Here is a 21912-nt window from a genome sequence, read left to right on the forward strand (position 1 = left end):
TATTCCATTATATAAAAGTACCACAATTTTTTTATCCAATCCTGAGTGGATGGACATGTGGGTTGCTTCCACAATTTAGCAATTACAAATTGCACTGCTGTGAACCTGGGTGCACTTATGTTGCTGTGATATGATGTTTTCAGATCTTCTGGGAAAATACCCAGCAGGGAGATAGCTGGGTTGAATGGGACCTCTAGACCTAGTTTGTTGAGGAATTTCCAAACTGATTTCCACAGTGGCTTCACCAGTCTGCATTCCCACCAGCAGTGGAGAAGAGTTCTTATTTCTCCACAGCCTCGCAAGAATTTGTTACTGGCTATCTTAATGATAGCCATTCTTACTGGGGTAAGGTGGAATCTCAATGTTGTTTTAATTTGCATTTCTCGAGTGACTAATGATGTTGAACATTTTCTCATGTATTTATTTGCCATTTGTATTTCATATCTGAGAAGAGGGTATTCATCTCAGCTGCCCATTTTTGGATTGGGTCTTTGAATTTGGGGGTGTTGATGTTTTTTAATTCTTTGTATGTTCTAGGTAGAAGACCTTTGTCCGAGGGACAGTCAGCTAAAATTTTTTCCCAATTTGTGGGTTTTATTTTGACTCTGCTGGTGATTTCTTTAGATGTGCAGAAACTTTTCAGTAGGATGAGATTCGGGTTGTTAATTCTTTGAAGTATTTCACGGGCAGTTTGGTTTTTGTTCATGAACTCTCTGCCTACCCCTGTGTCTTCAGGGTTTTTACCTACTTTCTCTTCCAAAAGATTTAGTGTTTCTGTTTTAATATTGAGATCTGCGATCCATTTTGACTTGAGTTTGGTGCATGGTGATAGACTTGGGTCTATTTTCAGTCTTTGGCAAGTGGCAAGCCAATTTTTCCAGCACCATTTATTAAAGAGGCTATCGTTCTTCCAGTGAGTTTGTTTGGCCCCTTTATTAAAGATTAGGTGGCTGAGTGTGTTTGTGGTTGTGTAATCTACTTTTGTTGTCTTTCTAGTTTCTTTAGAAAGGAACTTTTAAATTGCTAGCCTGTTAGTTTTCTTATTGCTGACTCCCCCTACTCATGCGCTATAGTCAAGTTATGAAACTGGAAATTTTATCTTTTCCAGAAATTCTTTTGGTAAATTTGTATAAGAGGGAGAGTAATAATTGGCATAGCTTTGCTGGCTGAAGCCTAGCCATTATTTATAATTATATCTTCTATTTATAATTAAAACAAACTCTTTACTTCGAAATAGTAATAATACTCTTCTTAATTATTACACTTAAGTAAATTGAGACAACTTATAATTTATTTTGGCATTCCCATGAAGTGTATAAAAAGACGAGCCCTTTGGAGAATTGTTCCTTCTTGAGAAATTTTCTTACATTGCTAATCTCCTGTTGTGGAATTTCACTCATGAGGTCTCATTTGGAATTACTCTAAGTGGAAGATGGGATGGAGTGGTGGTGTTACTATTTGTATTAGTCGACAGAAAAATTAAAGAACATTTTTGTTGATATTTACTTACTGATGCATCTAGCACCTTTACTTGGTTGAAATGTTCCTGCTGTTTATATAGTGCTCAAATCCTTATTTCAGTGGTGAGACAACAAAAGAAAAAAAAACGCAAACCTTACGTTTCTGTTACTGATTACTTTATAGCCATAAAACAAGAGATTGTCTTTAGCACAGTAGAATTAAGACAGTAATTTATGTAAAATTTCTGAAAACCAAAACTTGAAAGCTTAAATTAGTTTGAAAAGAATTTTGAAATCCTTTCTTTGCAGAATCTGTATTTACTTAAAATATAAGGGCCTAAGAATTAATTTTCGGTCAAGTTCTTTGTCCATATGTTTTTAATAAAGATGTTTACTTATAACAGCTTAGAACTCTAAAATAGGGAGTCCATCACCTTCAACTAAGTGTTATTAACATTTATTTCTTTTCAAACCTTTTTCGTCATGTAATTCTCATCAGTTAAAAAATAGCAACCTAAAGAAATGAAACTGTATGTGTGTGTGCGTGTGTGTGCTTATTCATTTGCACATACACATTTTTATGTACCCTGTGTAACACACATAATAATAGAAATTTTTAATTGTAAGAGGGTAGTAATATTCTGATAAAATTAAATTGTATTACTAATAAAATAACTTTCTCACTTTATAATTGTCTTGGTTACTTTTCTGTCATTGATGAGACGAAATACCTGATGTCCAAAGTTAAAGAGGGAAAGGTTTATTTAGCTCACAGTTTGTGGAGGTTTCAGTCCATAATCAGCTGGCTCCAGTGCAGGTTGGCACATGGCAGAGGGCAACAGTTCATGGTGGAGGAAAACAGCAAAAGCAGTAAGAGCAAAAAGGGAGGAGCAGCGAGCAGGCCTCTTTCCCTCCCTTATATTATATGCAGGTTGCCCACCCCAGAGCAGGTGTAACACCCATAATCCCAGGATTGGATAATGAATCAGTCACAAACTCTAGAGGCCCACCCCATGACTGCACGAGGCTTTGAGGGGACATCTAGATACAAACTATAACAATACTATTAGTAATAGGCATATTTTTTTAAACTCTTACAACACTTTGGCACACTGTAATTGAGACAGATTTAAAGTTCATTTTAGTCACATCCAGCAATTATATGATGATATTGTTGAAATTTACCTGATGCTTTTTTTTTTTTTTACATTTAGTGATCATTAGTTTGTATATGCTGGTATTCAGTGCAGTTTTTAAAGTTCAAAGTACTATATTTTTGTTGGTTTAATACTGTTAAGTTAGAAACAACTGGTAGGTTTGTTTACCTTTCTTGTTCTCTCTCCAGTTCCCCAACTTTTTACTTTTCCACTTTTCTGCCTTACCTTTCATTCCAATACCATCCCTGCTCTATTTTATTACTCAATTCCAGAAACCACCTGCCCTTCAAACACACACAGGAACACAGCACAAAACAAAGGAAGAAATGTTGATTTTAAGAAAGCCCTCAAAAAGTGGCAAATCTTTCCGCCGAGGAAAGAGGAGGGTTTGCTGAGTAGAACCACCCTTTCCACTGCTACATCTTGGTGCCTCCTAGCCATGTGGAGGAGCTGCCTCCCTGGACTAAAAGCTCCATGGAAGGGCTCTGAATGTGTCAGGGAGGTTCTGAAGCCTTTCTGGACCCATTGCTGGAATTTAAGAGGCACAGTGGGCCAAAGGATGCAAAGGGGGAAAAAACACTGGACACAGTCATATCAAATACATCAGACTTTCAACTGTTAGTATTTGTATTTATAAATTACTATTTCATTCAATGCTTTGTAATGTTTGTAAAGTGTCATGTTTGAAAAAAGTTCAATATTTGGTTTTTTGGTTTGGCTTGGTTTGGTTTGGTTTGGTTTGGTTCAGTACTGGGAATCCAACTCATGACCTTGCACTTGAAGGCGCTGTGCCCCTGAGCTATATCCCCAGCCCATTGTTCAATATTTCAATAACTGATTTTTAAACTTTTCATATACTTCCAACACTTTTTAATTTAATTCATTACATCACATTCATTACACTCATTGATTCATTACATATAAATACCAAGATACCGATAGTGTTATTTGCTTTAGTACTTTATTCTTTCAAATTTTTTATTATGTTTAAGAACAGGTGCCAGGTGTGGTGGTGCATACCTATAATCTGAGCACTCAGGAGGCTGAGGCAGGAGGATCACTTCAAGCTCAAGGCCATCTTGGGCTAAGTAGTGAGTTCAAAGCTAGCCTAACTGCATAGCGAGACCCTGGCTCAGAAAGACAAAAAAATTGAAAAGAACAGGGTTGAAGACCATTTAAATTTTTTATTTGAAAGTTTTTAAATTTATAAAAGTTTGAATCTATGTTTTTGAAATTATATAAATGAATTTTTATTGATGACAGACATCATTTTAAGCAGTAAAATCACAGTCACTTTTTTTCTCTCCTAGATCCTAGACAGGATCTAGGCCTCAATTGAACTCACTGTGCAGCCCAGGCTGGCCTTAAATCCCACAACAATCCTCCTTCCTCAGCATCCCAAGTACTGGTATTACAAGCATGTGCCACTGCACTTGACTCACTTCCTTTCTTTCTTTTTCTAATTTGGAAAGCTGCACTTTCAGATCATTAATTTCTTGTGCTTGGTGTTTGTTCATTTTACTGCTGCTGCTCCTGCTATTGTTGTTTTTGCAGCACAGGAGATTAAACCCAGAGCCTTGAACATGCTAGGCAAGTACTCTGTCACTTTGCCACATCTCAGCCAATAATGGAAAATAATGGAGATTGTTTTGTGGAGTCTTTTGAGGTGTATTTTGTTTCTTTGTGTTTTGTTTGTTTTAACACAGGGTCTCACTGTGTAGTGCCACCTGGCCTTGAACTCGCTTATGTAGCTCAGGCTGGCCTCCATCTCATGGTGATCCTCCTTCCTCAGCCTCCCAAGTGCTGCGATTTTTTGGTATTTAATATCTGCCATGTACCTCTGTAACATACCAATGATGGCCATATGTTATTATAGAAGACATCAGCAAATTTGGAGCAATTGCCTTTTTATATAAGACATACAGTATTTAAGTTTGAAAGTTAAACTATTTTGCCACAAGATACCAATAAATTTCTGGATAATGCTGAAGATTTTTTTTTGTCCCCCTCAATCTCACAATTAAATTTTAAAAGAATGTGTTCATTTAGTATCTATTTTTAAAATATTTTTACCATATGATACATACATAAAAGTATATTATATATGTAGAACTTAAGAATAATTATATGGCCAACATATTCAAACCTACATGAAGGTCAAGAAATAGCAGCACCCTAGAAATTCCCAAGTCCATATATTTATTTGCCGTTTGTATCTCCTTGTCTGAGAAATGTGTGTTCATCTCAGCTGCCCATTTTTGGATTGGGTCTTTGAATTTGGAGGGGCTGAAATTTTTTAATTCTTTATATGTTCTAGATAGAAGCCCTTTGTCTGAGGGACAATCAGCTAAAATTTTTTCCAAGTTTGTGGGTTTTCTTTTGACTCTGCTGGTGATTTCTTTAGATGTGCAGAAACTTTTCAGTAGGATGAGATCCCAGTTGTTGATTCTTTCAAGTGTTTCACGTGCAATTTGGTTTTTATTCATGAACTCTCTGCCTACCCCTATGTCTTCGAGGTTTTTACCTACTTTCTCTTCCAATAGATTTAGTGTTGCTGGTTTAATATTGAGATCTGTGAACCATTTTGACTTGAGTTTGGTGCATGGTGATAGGCTTGGGTCTATTTTCAGTTTTTGGCAGGTATTAAGCCAATTTTTCCAGCACCATTTATTAAAGAGGCTATCATTCTTCCAGTGAGTTTAATTGGCCCCTTTATCAAAGATTAGGTGGTTGAGTGTGTTTTTGGTTGTGTCTGTTTCTTCCAGTCTGTTCCATTGATCCTCAGGCCTGTTTTTTAGCCAGTCCCAGGTGGATTTTATGACAGTAGCTTTATAGTATAATTTTAGGTCAGGGATTGTGATTCCACCTGACTTGTCCTTGTTGCGAATAAATATATGAGAAAATGTTCAACATCATTAGTCATTCGAGAAATGCAAATTAAAACAACACTAAGATTCCACCTTACCCCAGTAAGAATGGCTAGCATTAAGAAATCAACCAATAACAAATGCTGGCGAGGCTGTGGAGAAATAGGAACCCTTCTCCACTGCTGGTGGGAATGCAGACTGGTGAAACCACTGTGGAAATCAGTTTGGAGATTCCTCCGAAAACTAGGTTTAGAGGTCCCATTCAACCCAGCTATCCCCCTGCTGGGTATTTTCCCCGAAGATCTAAAAACATCATATCACAGTGATATATGTGCACCTATGTTCATAGCAGCACAATTTGTAATTGCTAAAATGTGGAAGCAACCCAAATGTCCATCCACCGAGGATTGGATAAGAAAATTATGGTACTTTTATATAATGGAATATTACTCAGCTGTAAAGAAAGATAAACTCGAGGCCTTTATATTTAAATGGTCACAACTAGAGACCATACTCATAAGTGAAATAAATCAAACATACATGTGCAAGCACCACATTGTGTCACTAGTGTAAAACTTGAAAGAGTTAATTTAAACTCGGAGGTATGATAGACACTGTGAAATGATAGGAAACCACCGAAGAGTAAAGGGCTTCTGGGATGTGGGAAAAGAGAAGGGAAAGAAGGAGAAATTTTGTATGTATGTATATACAGGATAGATAACATGGTTGTTCTTCTATCTGCTGTTTCTATGCTGAAAGAAACTGTCAATGAGTCTTTGGTTGACCAGTATTGCATGTCTATATCTGTTTTCATGAGAAGCCACTTTGAAGATATCAATATGTAATACAACCACCATTGTTAATTCCCTACCACTTTGTTTGTAACTCTGTATTGTCTGTATTGTGCTTGTGATATGTTGTAAAATGTTGTATGTCTGTTAATGTTTCCCTCCTTTTATCCTTAAAATAAAAAAAAACAATCAAGTGTGAAATAAAAAAAAAAAAGAAATTCCCAAGTCCATCATCAGATATATCCCTCTTCCTGTCTATAGGTGACCACTATCCTGACTTTTATATGATCATTTCCCTATGTTTTATTATCTATGTTTATCTATCTATGATCATTTCCCTATGTTTTATTAAACGTTGAATTCGTGTGCATCTGGTGTTGTACTTCACAGAAATGAGATCATACTCTGTTTTCTTTACTAATTTTGTTCAGCACTGTAAATTTTTGCCTGAGTTGTATGTAACCAGTCATTTTATTTCCAGTGGTTTATGGTATGAGTATCTATGAGTACTACAGTTTATCTGTTCTACTGTTGTTGGACATTTTCCCTTGTGGGGACAATAACTGAGTTATTACCCTTGTGGGGAAAATAACCCTAAGCTACCATGTTAAGCTGGTTTTCTTACAGGCTGCTTCTCATTTTGTGCATTTGATACTTTGATTACTTTCTCTGTTTCTTGAAGTTCTTATTGAAAAAATTTTAAACCCACAGAAAAGTTGAAAAAATTCTCCCCATAATTGTTTATTAGTTTATTTCTTCCTAATTATAAAAGTAACACACATTTTGATGATTATGATCATGATGATTATGGTCTTCAAAATTTTGATGATGTCACTTTTAGGGGACTTGCAGTTATAGGTATATGGAAATTCACAACTCTGTACTGTCTTTCCAACTTCTGTATGACAGTCTAAAGTTATCTCAAAATAAACCATTTTTCTTAAAGTAGTATTACTTTTGTTTTGGTATATATTAATTCATGGGATTGTATTAAACTCGTATGCCAGGGACCGTTCTAAGTCCCAGGAATATAGTAGTGACCAAATTGACAAGAACCTTTTCCCTCATGGGGCTTGTATTCTACTGGAAGTGACCAAAATGTATGTATATAGTGTGCGATTGAAACATACAGCGAATGTTTTTTTAAAATTTTATTCAGTAAAAGACACATTGCCATTAATGCCCCTCAAAATACTTTCTCACTCTCTTTGAACACACATATCCCATCTTTTTTTTTTTTCTCTTGCCTTTGTAGCTTTTTATTTTTGGTACCTTTTTTGAGACTTGGATTTAGCTGAACATTTCTGTTGTCTTACAATGTATCAACTTTAAGATACGAAAATTTCCAATTTCTTCTGTGACCAAGCCCATTTTTTAATCTTGCTGTTATTACTATGTTATAATATATAATGAAGCAGCTCTCATGACTCAGAAACTCTGGCCAGTGATCTACCTTTAGAAGGCTATCTTCTGTGTATAAGACTTGTGTGCTCTGTGTCCATCTCTTTACAGCTTCATGAACTGATGTAAGTTAAGGGTGGCTGATAATTTTAATCACATTCTGCAAAATGTTAAGTTCAAGTGACATTTTTCAGCAAGCTAGCATTTCTCTACAGATGATACTGTATGTAGACTCCCATTCAGAAGCAGCTGCTTTGACCTGAGTAGTGAAACCAGAAAGCCATCCAATCATAGCAACCCCTCTGTCCGTGCATATACTGAGACAAAATGGCCAATTCAGATTTTTTGATATGTAATCATTCAGACTTGAATAGTTCTGTGGCTGTGGTGTTAGTTGACAACAAAAGTACATACAACTTTTCCTTGTATAGACCTTCCTAAAAAATACACAGAAACAAGCATTATTGTCTGTTTGTCAACACCACTGGTTCATCAACCTGTATTTCATACCATAGTGACTCATTAATCCTAACAATTGTGCCTAAATGTCCACTGCTATTTCATCATTTTATCTGGTTATTATAGCCAGAAGAGGCTATGGTGATAGCCAAAAGATAGCCAAATATAAGCCGGGCATGGTGGCGCATGCCTATAATCCCAGCACTCAGGAGGCTGAGGCAGGGGGATTATTGCAAGTTCAAGACCAGCCTGAGCTACAAAGTGAGCTGAAGGCCAGTCTGAACTGCATAGCAAGACCTTTTCTCAAAAAGAAAAAAAAATAGCCAAATATAGCCCCTTTTTGAACCATGACCTCTTAAAATTTCATGGCTAATGACCTTATCAGCAGGCAGGATCAGGTTCTTCACCAGTAAGAAAGGGCTTCTTAGATATAGCAATGAGATTAGCCACCAAGAATGATGCTGTCACTGCAGACATAATCAATGAAGTGAATTGTTTCTGTTCTTTGTGGGTTTTTTTTTTTTTTTTTTAAATAAACTTCAAAGGCTTGTCTTTTAGTGCATAGTACCTGGTCTCCATGCAGTAAAGCAGTTTTGAAGATTTTATGGCTTTATTGAATACCTGGTCACCACTTATACAAAATAAGCTTGGAGAATGTGAATCACCGGTTGGAAGGATGAATCTGTAACTTAAGTAGGACTTAGTATTTCTTTTAAAAGCAGCCTTCTTTTTGTTGGCAGTCTTAGAGTTTTCTACTGTCTCATCATTAAGTCTTTTCTCCTTTCGTAGTAGCTGTCTGGTGACTTGTTTTTGACTCCTTTTGGTTTGGGTTAGTTTGTGGGCTTACCAAAACTAACAGAGAAGTAAGTATTCAGTGCAGACAGAGTGGTAAATAAAATACGTGGTGGATCACACACAAAAATAAGTGTTGGATTCTGATTTAAAGCCTGCTACCAAATGCAGCTGTACAATTGAAGTATATCAACTCACTTGCCACTAAGCCTGCTATCAAATGCAGCTTAATTGTCACTTGCCACTCAAGGACAGGATTTTTATGATTCTTTATTATGATCTCTGTGCAGTCAAACCTCTCTGCTAACGTTAATCAGTATTTGCAGATAACCCTTCACCCTAACATCGTTGCCTCAGCTCTACTTGAGATCATTAGTTATTAGCCTCTCATAAGGAGTATACATCTTAATCCGTCTGCACAGTTCAAGTAGGGTTCATGTTCCTATGAGAATCTAATGCCACTTGCTGATCTGACAGAGCTCAAGCAACTTGAGCAATAGTTATACAGATGAAGCTGTGCACTCTTGCTCGCGTCTCACTGCCTGTTGTGTGGCATCATTTCTAAGAGAGTGCAGACTGGTATTGGTCCTTATCCAGGAGTTGGAGATCCTTGTTGTCCTCTGTGGGCACCCCTATGAGGAATCCTCTCATCTACAGCCTGGGAAACACAGATACTGAATGTGTCCTTAGTATCCCATGCTCTTACCACTGTCTGAAGCAGTTCTGGAAGTCCTCTTTCACGAGTGCCTTTAGGTGTGCTGTCATGGCTGAATCAATGCAGAACTACTTCTTGTGGTCATTTTGAGTTTAAGGAACAGCCAGTAGTTACACCGTGCCAGAACTGGTGAGTGAGGTGGACGAGGACACATTGTAATGTTTTCACGAGACTGTCTTTCACTTTATTTGTTTTGTTTTTTTTTTTTTTTTGGTTTTTCTCTGGTACCGGGAACCGAACTCACGACCTTGCGCTTGCCAGGCAGGCGCTTTTGCCGCTGAGCTAAATCCCCAGCCCCTATGTCTTTCACTTTAATGGCACTTGGCAGCTGCATCCACCATGTGTTTAATCATACCTGATAGAGACACTCAATAAAGAGGACTGCTTCCGAAAGTGGCAAGAGTGATAGGCTGTGTTCAAACGGTGGGGGGAGTGTCAGTGTGTCTTGTACTGTAATATATTTTTATAGTTCAAACATTCACTCTATATTTTGATCACACCATATGTATTAGATAGTATAGAGGTAAGGGGAAAATGTAATGCAGAAACAGTGCCCAGGAAATGGTAAGGGTGGAGAATAGGTGCTGAAATTTTAGATACAGTGTCCAGGGTATTCAAGTCCTTCTTGAGGAAGAGGCAATTTAGGAATGAACTGAAAGAAATAAAAAAAGTTAACTATAAAAATATTTATATAAACATGGTTTTTACCTGAAATTGATCACAAGGGTCCTGAAATAAGTGCGTGATTATAGTGTATCAGGAATGGTGAGGAGGCTAGTGTGGTAGACAGTGAGGTCCAAGAGACAGGGTAAGGGAGGTATGACAGGGAACAGTTTGATGTATGAGTCAGACTTTCAGGATGGAGATAATAGTTTAGTATCATCAGTATATGCATGGAATTATGGTTATGTGACTAGAGGACTCCGTCAGAGAGGAGAGTGCGAATGGATAGACAAGAGATAAATGTTTATGGATTGAACTCTGGGGTACTCTGACATTCAGAGGTTGGGGATCTGACCTGTAATCAGGAAAGGAAACTGAGACTAAGGATCCTTTGTTGGTTTTTGTAATGCTCCAAGTATTGGCCTGGGTTTACCTTCTCTTTTGCCTTTACATTTCCTACTATTTATTGGTCTTAGAAATACATCTTTCTCTTTCTGACTTTGTCCACATCCTGTGTGTTTGTATGCTCTGGGGAGTGAACCCAGAGCCTTCTGCATACTAAGCATGCACTCTACTCCTGAGCTCTCTGTTTTTTGAAATACCTTTTCTTTTTTCCTTTTACCCTAAATGACTAAATCTTTTATATCTTTTGTGATTCAGCTCAGCTGTAACTTCCTCAGAGGTCTGCCAGATATGGTTTAGCTTCCCATTATATGTGGTCCCACACACTAGCGTTACATAACTTCTCCGCTCTTTCTTGATCTCATTGTTGCACACGGGCACTTTTACCTCTTCTTTTCTCATTTCTCTATCGAAATTTTTTTTTACCTCTTTTCCAGCAGATTGCTGTATGATCCTTGAGGTTCTATTTTGTATTCATTGTTCAGTATTTAGCACAATGCTTAATACTTGGCACAATATTATGTAATGAATTTGAGAACCAATACAAATTAACTAGCCCAAATAGAGAAGAACGTTGTATAGACTTGGCATTTGGTACGAATGATTTAAGTTGGAGTGTAGAACAGTTTTTGTGAACGAGGATGTTGTATAGATACCAGAGGCAATGAGATGCATGTCAATAAGTCATAAATTTCCAGTATTTTTCTAGTAGCAGCAAGGAATTTCTAGGTACAATGGCTTGATTAACTTCTTTCCTGTCATCTTTATTGAAAAGCTGCCTGGCAGACATAAAATGTTTTACTAAGCAGGTAGAAGCAAGTACAGAGGATTCATTATTTTGAATGTTTATTTGCATGAGGCTTTTTTTTTTAATACCTGATTTCCTTTTCATTTTTTTTTAACAAATTACCCAACCTGTCAGGTATTGGAATGCCTCATCTTTCATAGGGATGTGAATAAATGAACAGTTTTCAGTCAAGATCTCCATGTTGGATATTAGCTTTCTTAAGAGTCATGGAGTTTTTAAACTTCAGAGAAGCATAACTGGTCAGTATGAGGGTGGAGACAGATTTAAAAGCCAGAATTTTTAAGGAATGTAAGGAGTGGAACCTAGAAAAAGGTGCTAGTAGAAATAAGGTTTCTCTGTTTATAAATATTAAATTAACACATGAGGCTTGAGTCATATTTTAAAATATTTTGTTGATTTTGCTTAATACTAAAAGCATTTTTCCTGTGGCATGACCATAGATATTTACAAGGTGAGACAAATATAAATTCTTTGTTTCCAGTGTATCACAGCTAAACTACATATCAAATGGGAAGTAACACGGATAGTAGCAGTCATGTAAAACTGTTCAAAAGGAAAAAGTTCAAGTCTTTTATTTTGAGTATTGTCCTCTTTATAATATTAATTTTTAAAGTGTTTTAAGAGCCAACTAAAGTTGACTTTAGAATTGTTATATTTTTGTTCTCTAAAATGAAGCTTTAAGCATATGTTTCTAATAATTCAGCTAAAATATGCTGAGTTGTATATTTTTAAAGAGAATCTGTTTTGAAAAGATTCCCAAATGTTTGTTTGAACAGGGCCCCCAGCATCTTGATGAAAACCGTTGGAAAAGAAAAACTTTAGGAGTCATTCTTCTCCCAGAGTACCCAAGCCAACTAAACTGGTACAGTTAACACTTCTGTAAGAGGCCAGGAGCCCAGAAATTTAGCACTTCCTGGACTGCTGTTCAGCAGGCCTTCAAACCAACTTAGTGGTTAATATTAATACCATTGACTTTTCAAAGCAAAAACTACAAGTAAAATATCTGCGTCTCTTTCTATCAATATTTTGCATATTAAACCTTTTTAGTAACCTATGATTAGCTTCCATCTCCACCCTATATTGGCATTCTTGGACTTTGTGGGATACTTTTCTTGCAAAGTAGTAAGGGAAGGCCCTATAGAATATAACCCCAAGATAATTAAACCCTCTCCCAAATATCAGTATTTATATATTACTTTGTAATACCATTAAGTGTCATAGTAGAGATGTAAATTAAATGCACCATAATGGTTTGGGAGGATTGATAGTTTTCTTAGGCTCCCAGATGTTTAAGTAGGGATTACTTAGCCTCTTACTGATTTGTTTTCATTGAATCCCCTTGCAGTTTACTGATACCATTTAATACATTCAGCAGTAACGTGCTTGGTGTATATAATATGTCATGTTGATCTCTATGCATTTATTAAATACACATTTCCATATTGAATTGATCTCTATAGATAGCACTCACCATATTTAGATGATGTGCTGAGGAGAAAATAATAAAGGATTAAGAGTCTCTGTGTTGGGGCTGGGGATTTAGCTGAGCGGCAAAGCGCCTGCCTGGCAAGCACAAGGTCGTGAGTTCGATTCCTAGTACTGGAAGAAAAACAAAACAAAACAAAAAAAAGAGTCTCTGTGTTAACAAGACAACACTGAATTCAACATTTGTACTATCATTTTTCTCCAGTACCATAGACTTAGTTGCAAAAATACCATAAATTAAATTTTCAGTCACTTGCATTTTCAAGTGCTCCTCACAGGATTAAAGTAAACATGATTATCAGATAGATAATGGATAGATGATAGATAGATAGATAGATAGATAGATAGATAGATTGACTGATTGATTAGATAGATACTGGGAATTGAACTCAGGACTTTGCCCTTGCCAGGCAGGTGTATGCCGCATATCCCCAGCTCCACCTTACTATATTTTAAGCTTCTTTCAGAACTTAAGTCTGAAAGGAATGTGAAAACAATGATACATCAAGAGGCTTTTTTCATTATTTTGCTCTATGGATAATGTGAAATGGTAAATTATATACACTCTGGGGCACAGTGCTGTTTGTGGCATCAAAAAGTCTATGAGCAGGGAAATACATTCTTCCCCTGCCACTTTGCTTGGTCTTTCCATTTTGGACGGTATGTTACTGAAAGCTTAGAAAGCAGATTCTGCAGTTAGAGGACGAAATTGAAGTTATTAGTGACTGAAAATTATGACTAAAAGCCAGAACCTGTAGTGCTGAGGAAACATACACGTAAATAATACAATAATAATAGAGTATGCTACCAAGATCCAAGAAAAGTAAAACAAGGGAAAATAGTTCTATTTTCCCCATGTCCCATTTGATACTATTTTGGGTAAGTCCTACAAGGAAAATGGTTGAGAACATGATTGAGAAATAGGAATTTTATCATAGGAAGTAACTTTGGCCTGTAATGAAGGAGGAGAGATTCTTCAGTAGATGGACATTTTTATCTATAATTTCTCTGATGTAGTGCCAGAAGCTTTAGAGAGACTACTCAAAGCTGTTTCTAAGTTTCATTGTTGGAAGCTGATAGATGTTATACTCGCCTTTTCTATATTTCTTTTTAATAATTATTTTTTAAGCTTTTTGTGTTGTCCCCTCTATTGCCAGATTCCTTGAGATTAAAAAAATATATTTTAAGTAGAAGTATTATGAGACAAAAATTTTATTCTGTTATAGGATAATACTTCTTTTGTGACATTTTCTTTTCCCACCAAAAGTGAATGCCGTGCCTTTGTGCATCCCATTTCAAATGGAGGACAAGAAGTTATTTTCTTCAATGGCTGACTTCCAGAACTTTTGCCTGAATGTTTTTTGTCAAGCATATATTCCCTTCTTTAGGCCTTTCTATATAGAACCCACAAACATCGTCAATGTGAATGATGTCATTCAGAGGGTTAGTGACCATGCTTCTGCCTTGAACAAGAGGATCCATTACTACAGCCGACTTTCTACTCCTGCAGACACAGCACTGGTAAGAAGCAAAGCATTACTCATTATCTAAAGTTAAGTTGAAAAGAATAGAGACCAACATAAACCAGGGCAACTCCCAGTGATTGACCTTTTTGCTGACTATATTCCAAGGACAGCATTGTGCAAAGTCAAAGATAGCAATTAACATATGTACTGTATTTCAGTCTAGTTCATTCTTATTTAGCGTGGCATAGAGAGATTTGAGCAATTTCTCTGTTGTCAAGAGCCTGCATTTTTTTTTTTCTTTTGTCTTTTTGAGACAGGGTCTCGATGTGCAGTTCAGGCTGGCCTTGAACTCACTTTGTAGCCCAGGCTGGTCTCAAACTCGCAAACCTCCTGAGTGCTGGGATTACAGGCGTGTACCATAACACCAGACTAAGAGCCTAAATTTTTTAAATTAAATTCTGCTTATCCCCAATTCCAGGAGCTCTGAGAAAATGAATAACTTTTGAACTGTAAGCCTAAATCATAGATTAAAATCATAAAATTATGTGATTCTGATTTCTTCTGTTGAGTTTTCAAATTTGAAGCTACAAGGAAAACATGTTTTTAGAAATTTTCCACTGGAGTAAGAAACTAAAATATATATATATTTAGTATTTTCCTAAATAGCATTATCCTTTTATAGATTAAACAAATGGGTCAAATGCCCTGATACTACAGTTTTAGGTTTTGCAAACCACTTTTACAAATTCTTCTTTGTTTTATCTTATAGCCATTAAAAACACACACACAAAAAAACTATTATTAGGGAAGAGGCTGTAAATGAACAGATTAAGGGCTGGTTTGACCCATGGTCTATAATTTGTAGATCCTTGACCTTTTAAAATCTATATTATTGGTTTTTTATATTGTCATTTTAGAATCAAAAATATTTAAGTAATATGGTTCCCTATAAAATGATCATATATATGATATTCAGAAACTTAGCAGCCGGGCGTGGTGGCGCATGCCTGTAGTCCCAGCACTTGGGAGGCTGAGGCAGGAGGATTGTTGCAAGTTCGAGACCAGCCTGGGCTACAAAGTGAGCTCAAGGCCAGCCTGAACTCCATAGCGAGACCCTGTCTCAAAAAGACGAAAAAAAAAAAAAAAGAAACTTAAAAGCTTAGAGAAAAATAAGATCATTCTAGGAGAAAAACTATGATTTTTAAAATAGTATTAGTAATAAGAAGAGAGAAAGGAATCAACTTTCATTAGATGTTTACCAAGGGACAAAGACTGGGCATCACTTGAACATAGCTGTCTCATTTAATCCTTAACAGTAGCTGTGTGAAATAAGCATTGAGGTCTCCTGTTGTTGTGTGGCCAAAGTAAGGACTTGTAATTGTTCTTGGTATGATAGTTTTGTTTTTCATTTTTTTCCCTTCTAGGTGTCTATGTCAGTAGCCATGGTGAAGTTTTAGTTCCATTTTAGAATTATCTAAGCGCTTTGGGAATTTCATATTTCATATTTCACATTTCAGTCTAGTTCAGACTGTTTAGGGACTGTACTCTTAGAAACAAACTTCAGAGATACTGGCCAGGGAAATCTAGGACTCCATTTATATTGTTTACCCGGAAATTTGATCAGCATTGTGCTGCGGTTTAGTTCCCTCTGTTAAGTGACACTGGGAGATGGCTAGTAAATCAAAAAATGATCTAAAATTAACAATCTGATACAAACTTTTAAATGAATGTGCATACACACCCACACTCATTTTCTGAAAATCCCAAAACCATTTCTCCTAAAAGATTTTTTTTTAGGGAAGAACAGTATGAAACCATTGGTTTCAAGTATTTATAGAGTTAAATGTTTTTATTTTTGAAAAAATTTGCCATTTACCTTAGTATTTGTATGCTAAAATAAGAAAGGGAAGAACATTATTTGTCTGCCAGCCTCTCTTAGAGCCTTGTTAATAGAAGTGTAGCCTGGACAGATCAGCATTATCAGCATCACTGAGAGCTTAGTAAAAATGCAGGATTTCATGCCTTACTTTAGATCTAATGAAGCAAAATCTACATATTAGCAATATCACTGTGTGATTTATAGGAAGATTCAAGTTTGTAAACTACAGCCCTAGGCTACTGCCAAATTTTTCTGTCTCAAGAATTTGCCACTTTGTATGTGTGGTTCTCCTGTTCTTCATGTCTCTTCACTGACAGTACAGAACGGGCATAGGGCTTTGGCTAAAGTGTACATGGAGCAGGTTTGCTTGCCTTCTCTTTCTCTGTAGTCCCTGCGGAAACACAGCCAGAATTGCCAGTTCTTGTCTAATCCTGCCCCTTATAACTTTTGATTTCACTTTTTCTGAATTTGCTTTGCTAGGTAAAGTTGTTTTCCCTGCCTAACAGAGAATGGTCCTGTCCTTTTCTCTTTTTACTCATGGCAGCAGACAGTAGAATGCAAATCCAAGAAGATTATGGATAAAGAAAAAGCATTAGACTTGTTTCTATGTCTTTTTATCTCTAGGAAAAAATCATTTTCAAAGCCACACCATAACCAGCGTGCAAGACCTTCTTTGCCTACAAGATATCACCATTCATGTGCATAAAAAAGAAAAGGACTTAACATATTCTTTTTGTGTCAGTTCATGTCCTCTCTTTCTGCTGAGGCTTGGTACTCCATCTCTATTTTTAAGCCTTCCCTACCTATTCTTGTCCCCATTATTTTCATTGCTGTGATATAGTACACAACCACAGAGTCAAACACTTTTAATTTTTATTCTGTCTTCTATCCTTGACTAATTGCTTTATGTGTCTTCCAGCAGGAATGCAAATTTTTTGACGTTTGAGGCTTCATATGTTTCTCTTGAACTTAGTACCAATTTGTAAATATAAAAGATACTCTCTCATACGGCCTTCTCTATAAGAGATACCATGCACTATTTAAGCTTGGGTGTCTCGTTTATTTCTCTTAACATTATGGTCTCAAGGTGCATCCGTTTTCCTACAGATAATTCAGTTTTATTCTTCTTTATGGTAGAGTAATTCTCTATTGTATATAAATACCACATTTTCTTCATGCATTCCTCCATTGATGGACAAAGAGACAGCTGCTAAGATTTAGCTATTATGAGGTGTGCTCATAATAGGTATGCTCATAATAGATATGATACATGGATATGCAAGTATCACTGTAATATGATGTCTTTAACTGTTTGGGGAAGGTACCTAGAAGTGGAATAGCTGGGTCAAATGGAGTTTCTAATGTTAGTTTTTTGAAGAATCTCCATACTCCATAGTGATTATACTAGTTTACATTCCTACCAACAATGTAGAAGGGTTCCTTTCTCCTTCCACAGCCTTGCTAAGTATCCTAGGCTGGCTTTGAACTCTTGTTGCCTAAGCTAGTCTCAAACTTTGCAGTGGTCCTCCTGCCTCAGCCTGCCAAGTGCTAGGATTACAGGTATGCACCACCATGCCCAGTTCTTCTGTCTTTAAAATCATTGCTTTGCCATTTCCTTAAGCCACTTTAGTTCACCTTTTTTTTTTTTTTCCTGTTACCAAAGTATTTTAAACACTATTGTATTTTAGGCCAGGAATGGTCGTACCTGTAACCCGTGCTACTCAGGATGCTGAGGCAGGAGTATCACAATTCAAGGCCAGTCTGGGCAACTTAGTGAGACCATGTCTAAAAAAAAATCAAAAGGGCTGGGTATGTAACTCTGTCTTAGGGTACCCCTGAGTTCAAATCCTAGTACAAAAGAAAAACATCTCTTTATTTTTCCCTTCTTTGCCATCTATGACGACTCACCTCTTTCTAGTCTAAGATTCCTGCCTGTCTCAAGACCATAGTTTGTATCTTTGTGGTATTTAGAAACGTGTCTAGAGTTAGGTACTATGATGTATAGAAAATGTCCTGTTTTGTACATTTACTTGTTCTCATATTTATAGAGTTTTTTTTTTTCCCCCTCCAGATTGCTCCAGACCATGTAGTTCCAGCCCCAGAGGAGTGCTATGTGTATAGTCCTTTGGGTTCTGCTTATAAACTGAAAAGTTACACTGAAGGATATGGCAAAAACACTAGTTTAGTGACCATGTGAGTAAAAGTACTTGGGGAGCATAATTTAGACTGTACATGAATGAAAATTACTATTTTAACTTTTGTCTTAATAAAAAGCTTTGAACAAGCTCCCTATTTTTACTGCTGTTACCCTGTTTTCAGTTTCATGATTTGGAATACCATGATGGGGACATCTATACTAAGTATTCCTTGGGGCATAAAACAGGTAATGTAATTTTTCAGCATATTTTTATTTGAATTTTTTTTCTTTATAGTTTAAGTGTTATAATAAATCTATATAAAATTAATTAAAGAAAATGAGTGGTGGGGCTGGGGATTTAGCTCAGCGGCGAAGCACCTGCCTGGCAAGCGCAAGGTCATGAGTTCGGTTCCCAGTACCGGAGAAAAACTAAAACCAAAAAAAAAAAAAAGAAGAAAATGAATGGTGTTTAGTTTTCCCATTGTCAGGTTTTTATCATGATTTTTGATAACATGATATAATTGCATATAGATTTATTCTTACATGATGATATATATTGTTCTGTATTTTTATTTTTAAATAGGCTGGATTTACTACTGGAATGTGTATCATCATGCTGATGGGCCTTTTAACACTTTATTGCTGCTACAGAGTCGTGAAATCACGGGATACGATACGTAAGAATTTGACACAATGAAAATAGATTATTGATACAAGTATTAAGTTATTTCCCAGTGAGGCACATTGCAGTGTATATGTTCTACATGTGTGTCAGCTGACAGCTTTGTACTTGAAGATCTACTTTTCTCATTCATGGCTTTCAGCTGAACTGATCTATTAATGTAATAGTGGTTGCTTTTGAAATTCAGAGAGGCTAGAAGTTCTTTGCAGAATGTATTCATTTTGGTGTTATTTTCCTCATAAAAATAACAAAAAACCATATTTCTAAAATAATGCCTTTGATAGGACTAAATGAGACTTCCATGATTCTTATCAATTATTGGTGACTTGTTTTGATCTATGCTTAACCAAAAAACCTAAATGTTAGAATCTCCTAAAAGTAGAAATTATACAGAGAGCTTGAGCTCAAGTAATCTCCCACCTCAGCCTTGCCTATAGCTGAGACTAGAGGTGCACCACAATGCGTAGCTATTGGATTAACAAAACATCTTTTTAGGTTGTTTTAAAGTGGGTTAGGACATAAATAGACATGCATGATTTTATTCAGTTTTAGCATGTATAAACCAATAGACCAGGCTTTAACTCCAGTTTTTTCTGTGTCTTCCAAGAAGCTTCTTTATGTCAATCAAAACTAGTTTTAGTCACTTGGGATGTATTATTTAAAAGTCTTGGGATAAGATTCATTCTAAGTCCTAGTGAGGAGTTTATTTATCCTTTGGTTTCTTTGGTTTCAGTTTTGACTGAAGTTGGAGGACTTCTTTAAACATATGCAGTAAGGGTGTATCTTAATGCAGGGTCTCTTAAAATGAGAACATAGCACCCAGTGAACTCTCTTCATAACTGTTAATGAACAGGTAATGCTTATATTAAACTATTACACACAATTTAAAAGAGGAACTTGCATCAATTCATTTTACAAAGTCAGTATGACCCTAATACAAAGCCTGACAGTACCAAAAAGAAAGGGAGCTGTAAATTGTGTTTGTAAAACATTATCAAATAGAATCAGTAAAATAGCAAAAGAATAATACCCTATGTTTAAAATATGGTTTATTCCTATAAGGCAAAGATATTTTATTTTTGAGAAATCTAACATAGTTTACTACATAAACAAATTAAAGAAAAGATACACAATCACATTAGTAAATACCAAAAAAGACATTTAAAGAGTTGCTAATTAAAACTCAAAAATGAAAGGCACTGCTTAAATATAGTGTCTGTTAATCCCCAGACCAGTACCAGCATCTAAAGTGATAAAATGCTAAATTGCAGTAAAAAAACAAAAACAAAAACAAAAACAAGTGTTCATAATTAGAGCTTTTGGAGATAGGTATTACCAAAATATTAAAAGTAGAAAAGACTTAAAATTATATGATGAGCAAAAAGATGACTAGAAATGCTGAGACAGTACTACTACTAGAATTAATAAGAGGTTAACAAAGAATAAATTAGCAACATATAAGGTGAAGAAATGATAACTACAATGAACAAAGCAAAAAAATTATTCTATTCACAAAAGCAATAAGCTGTAACAGACTTAGAAATTTACCAACAAGTTTGCTGGAAGAAAGATATAAAATTATATCTAAGAGTAAAGAAAAAGATGTGAACAAATGAAAAAAAACATATTATCATGAAGATAATTTAATGGTACTTGAAGTATCATTTAAAAAGTCACATACATAAATTCAGTTTCATTTCAATGAAAATTCATTTTTTACTTCAATAAAAATAATCTGAAAGTTAATATGGACAAATGAATACCCAAGCAGAGCCAAGAAAATGATGAGAAAGAAAGGTATGAGAGAATTAGACTTTAGATGCTAAGCTGTACTATATTAGGAATAGCCAGAAAGGGATATAGCTCAGTGGCTCAAGCACTTGCCTGGCAAGTGCAACTCAGTGGCTGAGTTCGATTCCCAGTACCAAAAAAAAAAAAAAGGAATAGCCAAAAAGATAATCAGAATGTTGGAATATGAACCATAACAACCAATTAAATAATAATTTAATGTATTTGAAGTCTATTGAACTTATTATCCATTTTGATAAAACTACTTTTATGGCCTCTTATACAAAAATGTATTCCAGGTGACTTAAAGAGATATGGAAAAAAGCCATAAGATATTAGAATAAACTTTAAGAAGTTATACATTTAATCTGCATTCTTTGGAATTATTTTAAATTCCAACAAGTAAGAAGGAAAATTGTGGGCTGAAGGTATAGCTCAGTGGTACAGTGTGTCTTATTATATATATAGCCCTGGATTCAGTCCACAACACCACCTTTAAAAAAAAGAGAATTGTTAAATTTATTTTTAAGAATTATATAAATTGATTTATAGTGTCATCAGTGTGAATAAATGATACTGCTTCTCTGAAGCTTGCCTTTATTTTACATTTCCATTTTTATTTTGCTTTAATGCCTGCAAAAAGGCATATTTTTATGTTATTTGTTTTCATCCCTTTCTCAAGTCTTTCAATGCTTTTATAAATCTGTTAAGCTATTTGTGTGATATTGGCATTAATTCTTTTTTTTTTTTTTTTTCTTTTTTTTGGTTCTTTTGGGTGTGTTTTCTGGTACCGGGAATCGAACTCATGACATCGCGCTTACCAGCCAGGCGCTGTGCCACTGAGCTAAATCCCCAGCCTCTAATGCTTTATCTGTAATTTCTAATAAATTTTTTCATTTAGTAATTGAATGGCTTTTGTATCATTAGCTTATTTTTTCTGTTTTCCATTGTAATTTGTTT

The 21912-nt window shown here is 35.7% G+C and overlaps 1 protein-coding gene across 6 annotated transcripts in view; it reads left to right on the plus strand.

Moving 5' to 3' along the window:
• The window catches only part of Slc38a9 (solute carrier family 38, member 9), an 89364-nt gene that overhangs the window by 24591 nt on the left and 42861 nt on the right, over positions 1-21912 (plus strand). For 2 of the 6 annotated variants that reach the window (XM_013518403.1, XM_013518401.1), the window contains exons 2-6: positions 12292-12377; positions 14268-14521; positions 18417-18538; positions 18665-18728; positions 19066-19159. In XM_013518403.1, coding sequence (XP_013373857.1) covers positions 14300-14521; positions 18417-18538; positions 18665-18728; positions 19066-19159 — 502 coding nt within the window. In that variant the 5' untranslated portion in view covers positions 12292-12377; positions 14268-14299. Of the gene's footprint in view, positions 1-12291; positions 12395-14267; positions 14522-18416; positions 18539-18664; positions 18729-19065; positions 19160-21912 lie in introns of those variants that run through there. The other 4 variants (XM_005392695.1, XM_013518400.1, XM_013518402.1 and 1 more) reach the window with 3 other exon arrangements.

Source organism: Chinchilla lanigera, unplaced genomic scaffold (genome assembly GCF_000276665.1).
Source record: "Chinchilla lanigera isolate Chin_1 unplaced genomic scaffold, ChiLan1.0 scaffold00045, whole genome shotgun sequence".
In the NCBI taxonomy this organism is placed as follows: domain Eukaryota; kingdom Metazoa; phylum Chordata; class Mammalia; order Rodentia; family Chinchillidae; genus Chinchilla; species Chinchilla lanigera.